This window comes from Cebus imitator, unplaced genomic scaffold (genome assembly GCF_001604975.1).
Source record: "Cebus imitator isolate Cc_AM_T3 unplaced genomic scaffold, Cebus_imitator-1.0 Scaffold206, whole genome shotgun sequence".
In the NCBI taxonomy this organism is placed as follows: Eukaryota; Metazoa; Chordata; class Mammalia; order Primates; family Cebidae; genus Cebus; species Cebus imitator.
The window spans coordinates 2002526-2013264 of NW_016107521.1; the positions used below are offsets into that span (position 1 = coordinate 2002526).

General features: G+C 54.6%; 1 protein-coding gene across 5 annotated transcripts in view; it reads right to left on the bottom strand.

Moving 5' to 3' along the window:
- Window positions 1–10739, bottom strand: part of NEK6 (NIMA related kinase 6) — a 101152-nt gene that overhangs the window by 5168 nt on the left and 85245 nt on the right. For all 5 annotated transcript variants that reach the window (XM_037745635.1, XM_037745638.1, XM_037745636.1 and 2 more), the window contains one exon: window positions 5788–5882. In XM_037745635.1, coding sequence (XP_037601563.1) covers window positions 5788–5882 — 95 coding nt within the window. The remainder of the gene's footprint in view (window positions 1–5787; window positions 5883–10739) is intronic.

A 10739-nucleotide genomic window follows, 5' to 3' on the forward strand; every position in this document is an offset into this window, starting at 1 on the left:
GGCAGGGGATCCCAGCGCAGGAGATCCCAGGGCAGGGCGAGTAGAGGGTTCAGGGGAGGGAGGCGGCCTCGGCTCAGCAGCGTGTTTCAGGGAAGCTTTAGGGTGGGAGGGAGGCGCCTGGCTCCACAGCCAGCCACAGCTCTGCACTCGTGTGCCTAGACTTCGTTTCCTCTTCTGTAAAATGTTTCCACTTGCAGGCCTGTGGCCAGGCTTGTGCTGGCACATGGAGGCGGCACCACCAGTGGGGCTGTGACCACCCGAGCTGTGGCTGGAGGATTGTGTTGGATTTTCCTGGACAGTCACTGTGCAGAGGAGAAGGGATAGTTCGCGTGTTGGTCCCATGAATGTAGGCCCTAGTTTTTCATGTGTCTGACCGGGGAAAGGAATCGGCAACCTTCAACTTCAGATCAAGCCCGTTTGATCCGAGTTTTGTAAACCTTGCTGCTTGGAACTCCAAAGGCCCCAGAAAACTGAGGGAAACATTTAGCCCCCAAGCTGGCATCTCCTTCAGATCATGTCTCTGCTCTTCCCAGCACTTTCCCCCTGTCACTTCAGAAAAGGCTTTTGAACGGGGTCAGCACTGAGCTATGCCAGAGGACCCCTCTTGGCCTTCCCCAGAACAGGCCGCCTCCGTCTGCCCCAGCCTCTCCCCCCTCCGCTGCCGGCTACAGGCCTTCCACCCTCATCAGGGCGACAGGCTGTGAAGGAACCTCTGGGCTGTGGGGATTAGAACGATTACCCTGGATGGCGAGATCCCCTTGTACCAGTGACCACCCAGCCTCTAACTGGTCAAAACGGAAAGGAATCACTGTCTGGGTCCTCGTTAGAACTGCCGGAGCCACGGCTCTCAGCGCTGCTCCTCAGATGCCACTCTTCTTCCTGGTGTTATCAGGGTGACACACAGCTGAGGAAAAGGGGGCGGGTGGGCCCCAGCTCCCCACTGGGAGGGCTCAGAGAAGCTGGTGTGTGATCCGAGCTGTCAGAGGGCCAAGGGTGATCTGACTCCTGCCTGTGAGGGCTTGAGACACCCATCACCCAGTCTCTCTCGAGCATATCCTGGACTGAAGGGTGACCAGAGGCCAGGAGGTCTGCAGCCCTGCTCCTCCACCTGGGAGGGGTGTCCAGGCCACTCTGCCGTCTGAGCAGGATTCCAAAGCAGCATCCCGGCCAAGGCGCCGCCATCTTCCTCTTGAGTCTGCTGTCTTGCTGGGTCTCAGTCCCAGTAGGGCCCCTCAAGGCTGCTGCGACAAGGCCCCCCATGAGGATCCTGGGACTGGCGCTGAATGAGCCAACTCCTCCAGCTCCATGCTTGGAGCTGAGCTCCCACGTAGATAAATCAATCCTGCAGAGCAGGCAGCCTGCTGGGCACCTCCATGGGCATCTGGGTAATGAAAACAGCCTGGCCTTCCAATATCCCAAGTGTGGGCATCTCTGCTCCCAGCTCCCACTGGGGGCTCCCCACCGCCTGGCCTGCGAGTCTTGTGATTTACTCTTATGTTCGGCCAGTGCTCTCATTCCAGCCTCTTCAAGACACTCCGCTGGGGCCCTACCCGAGGGCCAGTGCTCTCATTCCAGCCTCTTCAAGACACTCCGCTGGGGCCCTACCCGAGGGCCAATGCTCTCATTCCAGCCTCTTGAAGGCACTCTGCTGGGGCCCCACCCGAGGGCCAGCTGCGGGGCTTTGTGGTGGCTCTCACCAGCTGCGGTCAGCGCCAGCAACTCAGGTGCCACAGGCGGTCCTTGGTAATAGCTGGATGCCCAGGTCGGGGAGAGGGTATAGGGGACTCAGTGACGGGCCCCAAACACGTCCAGCCCCAAATTTTTGGGACCTGTAAATGACACCTTATAGAGCAAAGAGGATTTTTGTAGGTGTGATGAAATTTTGGCTCCTGAGATGCGGGGATTATCCAGGTGGGCCCCCAGCGTAGCCACAAAAGCCCTTGTGAGATGGAGCCTGAGGGAGGAGGCACAGAAGAGGGGAAGGAGCCAGGCTGATGCACACCAGAGGCTGTGGTGATGCGAAGAGGGGGCCGAGGACTGCGGTGGCTTCTCCATTTTCCATGGAAACATAAGGAAACAGATTTGCCCCCAGAATCTCCAGAAGGGCCTGCCTGCTGACACCTTGGCTCAGCCCAACAAGACTGATTTTGACTTCTGGCCTCCAGAATCCAAGAGCTCTAAGAGAGTAAACTTATGTTGCTTGAAGCCATCAGCATGGTGGCATCTGTTACTGCAGCCACAGGGGACAGGCACAGGGGCTTCTGAGCCTTCTGGCACCATGCTGGGGCTCCGGGAAGGGCAGGTTTTCACCCGCTGTGTTTGTCACTGGAGCCCAGGTGACCTGGGTATGTGCCCTGTGTGGGATCCTCAGCCGTAGTTCGGAGAAGGTGGGAGGGCTTTGTCACAGCTCTTCAGGCTGGTGCCCCTGGAAGACACCACAGGCTATGGGGTGGGAGACTCCGGGCGTGCCTGTGGGAGGCCTCTTGCCAATTACACAGTCCCGGGCTCAGATGTGGCTCCCCTCCCTGTCTGCTGGTAAAACGCTGCTTCACCTTCCCCTTTCGTGGTGCAGGAGTGGGGAGGGGGTCACCTGACACAGAGCCTCTGCTCTGTCACCCTTGGAGGGGCCAGCCATGGGTAGCCACACCAGCCTGCTGCTGTGGGAGGCTAGGGCTGCTCGGTTTAGATCAGCGCAGGCCATCCCTGAGGGTGCCAAACTGCTGTGTTTCATTCACTTCCTGCTGCTGATTGGTGCCCCCAGGCTTCAATCTGTCCCCCTGCCCCCACACCCCTGCGAGCAGTACCCGCCCACCTGGCTGCAAGCCGCACAGCCCCACTCACTCCAACAATTGAGTCAGCTCGGCAGAACCTGAGCCTCAATGCCAGGGTGCCAGGAAGGTGGATGCTGCCTCATGAGATTCATTTAGGTGCCCAGAAATGAGGACTCAGAGGAGGACTGCCTGACCCAGAGTCCGATGAGGCCTGGCACAGGCTGCGCTGCGTCTGTCTCTGCAGAGCTGAGACACAGGCTCGAGCAGGGAATGGGGCTGGGAACCGCAGGGCTGGCTCTCAAGTGGAGGGCCTGGCAGAGGCAGAGGGGGCCAGCTGCCTGCCTCCAGGCCCCAGCCCTGCCCCAGACCCAGGGGAGGTGGGCACAGCTCAGTCAGCCTGGCCAGCCTATGTGTGTTTATGTGCTGTGCGTGTTTATGTGTGGAGACCCCCGTGGTTCATGGGGGACAGGAAGCAGCTGACAAGAATCCAAAGCAGAATGTTAAACGAAAATCCCTCTGGCCCAGGGTCGAGACGCATGAGGAGAGGAGGACGAAGCCAGCGGGAAGCCAGAGTCCAGCTCCAGGACTGAGGCTCAGCTGCACTTTGGCTTCCCGCTGGCCAAAGCAAAGAGGGAAATGTGACAAGCTGCAGGAGTCTCATGCCAGGGGCAGGCAGAAGTGCCCATGCTCAGCCTGCAGCTGCTGGACAGGCCCGAGGGCCTTCTCGGACTCGGGCGCCTCACCCCCAGGGCCTCATTCACTCCTCACTATGACAAGGCAGGCTGGGGTCTCATTCTCTACATGGGACACCTGGAGCCCACTGGGGTGGGGCTGACTTGCCCGGATCCTTCTGTAGGGGAGCCATGGAGCTGGGATTTGGATGGAAGTGAGTTGTTGCAAGTGAGTTGCCTACACACAGATACATGCTGTAATTCAAAATCGTGTTCCCCAACTGTCCACTATGCTGAGGGCATTTGCCCGGGCCTTGGGAGACCCGTAACACCTGTCTCTGCCCCTCAGGATCTGACACTGGGTGGACGATGCCCACTTCCAGGTGGGTCTGCATCCCCTCCTCAGACCCTAAGGCAGGTAGGGGCAGGGCGGTGACCTTGGAGTTCGGCCTAGGGAGAGCCGAGTTAGCAGGTGGCATGGGCGTGGCTCTATTGCTGGCCTCAAGTGACCTTGGTGGCCAGAGTGGTCACCCGCATAAGTGCCTGGATTTAGAGGAGTCCCAGAGAGACCTGAACTCATGACTCCTGGGTGACAAACCCTGAGGCACAGTGGCTCTCCTCACCAGGGGCTCTGCCCACCTGGACTTAATGTTTTCTCTGTAAAATAAAAAGCACGCACCCTCCCCAGGGCTCCTCGGAATGTGCAGGTACACGGGCCCTCCAGGCCAGCAGGTTTCTTTCCTGTCGCCTCTCAGAAGAGTTTGGACTTTCACCTCCTTTCTCCTGTGGCTAAAGACACTTCCCTCCAAATTCCCTCCTGCATCCACTGCCATCTCCTAAGCTCACTCACACACCCTGCTCAACGATCACCACCCAACCCACCCAGGAGCCGGGCTGTGGAGAGAGAGGGAGGCAGGGAGGACAAAAGGCTCATCCCCCTTCCACCTGGGGAGCACTCTGCCATCCACGGCAGACACTCTCCATGGCTGCTCCAGCTAGGTGCTCTTTCAAAGAGCTCCTCCTGCAACCGATGCCCTGTGGAGTCCTGGGGAGAGCACTCAGCCTGCTTCCCAGCTCTGTCACGGCCAGACTCACCCACAGACCCTCGAGAGGATGCTCTGGGTCACCCACATCTGCTGAGCACCAGGAGAGGGGGTCCTAAGCACTAGTTCCACAAGGATCACACCTCCAGCCAGTCTTTTAAAATGAAATATGTGTTCTTAAAATAAATAGCAGGTCACTGGCTTATAAAGAAAGATGCTGCCAGCCTGGCTGACATGGGGAAACCCTGTCTCTACCAAAAAATAAAAAATTAGCCAGGTAGGGTGGCGGGTGCCTATAGTCCCAGCTACTTGGGAGGCTGAGGCAGAAGAATTGCTTGAACCTGGGAGGCGGAGGTTGCAGTGAGCCGAGATCACACCACTGCACTCCAGCCTGGGCGACAGAGTAAAACTGTCTCAAAAAAAAAAAAAAAAAGATGCAGTGAAGTGTAAACCCTGCAAACGGATCAGGGTTTTGATGTCATAGTCCCAATCTGTAATGTGGGGAGGGGAAATCTCATCACCAAAAGACCCTGGCCACAAGACCCTGGCCATGTGAGCTGCCATGGGCCCCACGTGGTCCAGCGACCGCAGCGTATCCCTCAAGTTCATGTGCAAGGGCTGCGAGGTCAGGCCTCAGACTCGAATGGTCCATGAGCGGGCCCAGCCGTCAGGCTCTGTGGACAACTGCCTAGCACTGGAGGCAGGCCCTGGACACACTGTTCCGAGCTGTGGACTCTCACTGGCCACAGCAGCTGAGACAGGTTCTTTCAGTGTGTGGGTTCCAGGCAGGCTAGCAGGTCTGGAAGTGGCCCCCTCCTAGCTCCACTTCCCGGCTCAGGGGAGAGGTGTGGTCTTTGGGGAAACCCACATTGCTGGACCCGGACGGGTGGCCACCTGTCAGTGGAGAGCGATTCAGGGGCCTGAGGCAGGTCTGAGTCCTCTCCTGACCCTGGTGCACGGGTCCTGACCCATAATAAACAATGAACACAATCTCCAGTGTGTTATGTGGTTTCCTGGGCGACCCGGACAGGGGCAGCTAGGGATCAGATGCCCGGCCTGTGCTCCCTCTGTCTTCCTTCCTGGACCCCGCCCACTGCTGTCCAACCCCTAATAACCTCTACCAGCCTGGCCCTGCAAACCAGGCCCCATGTGGGGCTGGGGAGGGTGAAGGACAGGGCCCTGGTGGTACTGATGTCTCAGGTGACTATGACAGTCCGGGTTCCGACCCTGAGCCCTGCCCTAACTGTCCCCCCACCAACGCATGTCCCACCAAATGCTGCTGAGCCACGGGCAGAGACTCACCTCATACAGCAGACAGCCCAGGGACCAGATGTCGGACTTGAAGTTGTAGCCATTCTCATGGATCCTCTCTGGCGACATGTAGTAGGGTGTCCCCACTGTAACACAGCAAGGGGGCGCTGCTTACACTCTGTGCAGGGCAGGGGCAGGGCACAGAGGTGAGGCTGGAGGGAGGGCACACAGGTTGTGGAGAGACTGCGCCTCAGTCTCTGAGCAGCCCCGCTCCCTCTCAGGCCTGTGCCTTCCTCTGTCAGATGAGCAGTTGGATCCAACTGCTAGCTAGACACTACACACCTGGGGCGCTGGCGGCTTGAGGCAGATTCCCTGGAGCCACCGGACCAAGAATCCAGCTGGGAGGCCGGGTGCGGTGGCTCACGCCGTAATCCCAGCACTTTGGGAGGCCGAGGTGGGTGAATCACCTGGAGTCAGGAGTTTGAGACCAGCTTGGTGGACATGGCAAACCCCCATCTCTATTAAAAATATAAAAATTAGCTGGGCATGGTGGTGGGGGCCTATAATCCCAGCTACTTGGGAGGCTGAGGCAGGAGAATCACTTGAACCTGGGAAGTGGAGGTTGCAGTGAGCTGCGATCGCGCCACTACACTCCAGCCTGGGCAAGAGTGAGACTTGGTCTTAAAAAAAAAAAAGAATCAGGATGAGGCTGGAGAGCAGGGGGTCGGTGTTTCTGCCAAATGCCCAGGGGAAGGGGAAGCCATGGCCTGACTGTAGGAAGCAGCTGACCACATGTCCTTTTAGGGGAAAATCCTGAATCTGCAAGAGTCAGGATCAGGCTTTGAACAGTGAAAAGTAAACCCCCACCATGGAGACTGACCAAGATCTCACATGTGTCAGCTCATTCGTGTTCCCAATGGCGCCATGAGGCAGCATCTCCATTTTGCAGATGGAGAAACTGAGGCTCAGACAGGTGAAGAGGTTTGTATCAGAGTGGCAGGAATTAGTGCAAACCCAGACCCTCAGGCTCCAGAAACCGAGCACTTAGCCCTGGCGGTGGCCAGCACCAATTAGCCTGTCCAGACTCGGGGTTGGTCTAGATCTCTTAAACAGGATGGAAAAGGCACTCCCCCAAAAAAGGAAAGGTGCATAAGGCACTAAAACTAGGAATTTCAGTTCATCAAATCACACCATTCAGAGAGTTAAAAGGCAAGCCACAGACTGGGAGAAAATCATCCCAACACATGCACCTGACAATGGACGCTACAGAATATATTTCAAAGCTTCTGTAAATCAGTAAGAGACAAACTACCCACTTATTCAAATGAGCAAAAGATTCAAACAGGCACTTCACAAAAGAGAATATCCCAGTGGCCAATAAGCACCTGAAGCAAGGCTACTTTTCTCATTACTCATCAGGGAAGGGCAAATTACAACACAATGAGTGGCTGGGTGCCATGGCTCAAGCCTGTGTAAACCCAGCACTTTGGAAGGCCGAGGTGTGTGGATCACCTGAGGTCAGGAGTTCAAGACCAGCCAGGCCAACATGGTGAAACCCTGTCTCTACTAAAAATATAAAAATTAGCCAGGCGTAGTGGTGTGGACCTATAATCCCAGCTATTTGGGAGGCTGAGGGAGGAGAATCGCTTGGACCCAGGAGGTGAAGGCTGCAGAGTGAGCTGAGATCATGCCACTGCACTCTAGTCTGGGTGACAGAGTAAGACTCTATCTCAAAACAAAACAACGGAAACAAAAAAACACAATGACGTGCAACTACACACCCATCTGAATGCTTAAAGACAAACAAAAGCAAAGTTAAAAAAAAAAAACGACGAGGTCAGTGATGTGTGGAGCACCTCGAACGCCCACGCTCTGCTGAGGTAAAATGGTACAACTACTTTGGAAGACCATCGGGTGGTTTCCACCATGGTCAAACACTGCCAACACTAGAGCCCAGCAATTCCGCTCCTAGGTAGATGCCCGAATGAGTGCTTCCATCCATTAAGAGACACAATCAAGAATGTGCAGAGAGGCTTTGTAACAGCAAAAACTGGAAACAAATGTTGGATCAATTGATAAGCTGTGGACTGTTCACACAGTAGGAACCTGTACAGCAAAGCAAAATAACAAACCTCAGTTACACACAACAGATGAACGCAGCTCACAGACACAATGCTGAGTAAAAGAAACCAAGCACAAAAGAGCACACACTATCGTATTTCCTCTATGTGAGGTCCAAGAACAGGAGAAACTACTCTATGGGAGTTGTGACGAGGAAGGGGATCCAGGAGCTTCACTGCACATATATTATACCTCAGTTAAAAAGTGAAAGAGGGCTGGATGCAGTGACTCATGCCTGTGATCCTAGCACTCTGGGAGACCAAGGAGGGTGAATCACCTGCGGTCAGGAGTTCGAGACCAGTCTGGTCAACATGGAGAAACCCCATCTCTACTAAAAATACAAAAGAATGGGTCAGGCATGGTAGCACGTGCCTGAAATCCAAACTACTTGGCGGGAGTGCTAAGGCAGGAGGATTGCTTGAACCTGGGAGATGGAGGCTGCAGTGAGTGGAGATCACACCACTACACTCCAGCCTGGGCAACAGAGCGAGACTCTGTCTCAAAAAAATAAATACATAAATGAAATAAAAAGTGAAAGAGGAAAAAGGTTTTATGGTGAAGACGGAGCTCTGCTGCCAAGAGGAGGCCAGAGGGCTTTAGGGCCTGTCCTCAGAGTCCCTCCTTTTCCCCCAGGAAAGGCCCACACAGAGGAAACCGTGGAGGGGTGTGCCCTGACCTCCCAGTGCCTGTAGGGCCATCCCTGGGCAAAAGGGCACATGTTGGAAGAGCTGGAACCGTGCAAAGATGGTGGATTTCCTGGGGGAGTGGGCTCTCCATTACCAGAGGCACGAAAACCTCAGCAGAGGGGCTGATTTAGCAGGTCGGGCGTGGAGCCCGGGAATCTGGACCTGTAACCTGACATTCTCCTATCAGCCCATTGGGAAGATGGCTATACTGGAGGCACAGGCCTGGATTTTTTTTTTTTTTGGGACAGAGTTTCGCTCTTGTTACCCAGGCTGGAGTGCAATGGCGCGATCTCGGCTCACCGCAACCTCCGCCTCCTGGGTTCAGGCAATTCTCCTGCCTCAGCCTCCTGAGTAGCTGGGATTACAGGCACGCACCACCATGCCCAGCTAATTTTTTGTATTTTTAGTAGAGACGGGGTTTCACCGTGTTGACCAGGATGGTCTCGATCTCTTGACCTCGTGATCCACCCGCCTCGGCCTCCCAAAGTGCTGGGATTACAGGCTTGAGCCACCGCGCCCGGCCCTTTTTTTTTTTTTTTTTTTTTTTGACAGAGTCTTGTCCTGTCGCCCAGGCTGGAGTGCAGTGGTGTGATTTCAGCTCACTGCAACCTCTGCCTTTTGGGTTCAAGCAATTATTCTCCTGCCTCAGCCTCCTGAGTAGCTGGGATAACAGGTGTGTGCCACCACACCTGGCTAATTTTTATATTTTTAGTGGAGATGGGGTTTCACCATGTTGGTCAGGCCGGTCTCAAACTCCTGACCTCAGGTGATTTGCCCACCTCAGCCTCCCAAAGTGCTGGGATTCCAGGAGTGAGCCACTGTGCCCGGCCTGGCTTGGATTTTTAAGGATGCTGAACTGAGAACATTTTCACTGGCCTGGAGACGCCATGTCATGTGGCAGAGGTTGCTGCTGTCCTAACCAGAATCTTTGTGGGAGCTGGAGTCCCAGTGTGGCAAAGGCTGGGCTGGGATGTGGCCTGTGACATGAGGATGACGAGGGGGGACCCAGGATCCTGGGAGGAGAATGGACCACCCAGGGGCCGGACTCAGGCCTCAGGGTCTCACGGTCAGGAGATTTTGGAAAAAACACAGGTAACTTTAAATTTCACGAAGGGAGGGCACTTAAAATACACAAAGATCCCAACTACCATTTGTGTCAGTCACTATGATTTTTAAAACAGCTTAACACGATTTAGAAAACCCATTTCTCAAAACTGTGGATAGATAGTTCTTTACAAAATTGAACAAATTTAACATTTTGCACTTTATATTTTTTTCTTTCTTCTTTTTTTTTTTAGACAGGGTCTCGCTCTGTTGCCCAGGCTGGAGTGCAGTGGCACAATTATAGCTCACAGCAGCTTGGAACTCTGGGGCTCAAGTGATCTTCCTGCTTTAGCCTCCTGAGTAGCTGGGACTTAGAGGTATGGGACACCATGCCTGGCTAATTTTTAATTTTTTTTTGAGATGGAGTCTTGCTCTGTTGCCCAGGCTGAAGTGCAATGGCACGACATTGGCTCACTGCAACCTCCGCCTCCCAGGTTCAAGTGATTCTCCTGCCTCAGCCTCCTGCTGGGACACCATGCCCAGCTAATTTTTAGTAAAGATGGGTTTTGCCATGTTGGTGAGGCTGGTTTTGAACTACTGACCCTGGGTGATCCTCCCGCTTTGGCCTCCCAAAGTGCTGGGATTACAGGCATGAACCACCACACTACACCTAAAATGTTTTGTAAAGAAAGGGTCTCACTATGTTGCCCAGGCTGGTCTCAAACTCCTGGCCTCAAGCGATCCTCCCACTTTGGCCTCCTAAAGTGTTGGGATTACAGGCATGAGCCATTGCACCCAGTCTTGTTTTTCTTAACATAATGGAGATGGATGAAGAACTACCTTGGAGAGGCTGTGAATGGTGTTGGAAGCCTCCACTCTGGGCTGTGAACCCCCAGGGGCAGGACCTTGTTTGTAGCTGCATCCCCATACCGTGCGCAGGACGGCTCATAGGAGTCCTGTAGGCGTCTGCTCACTGAATGAATGAATCTGCTTGCCTGTTAGCTACGTGGCCATCGTGCCAGTACCCACAATTCTTCCTTGCAGCTGAACACACTGCTTATTTAACTGATGGCTGCCTGGAGCTCAAGTGTCTGAAATGTAATTACTGCTTTATCAGGACATCAAGCTCCTTTTCTTTTTTTTTTTTTTTTT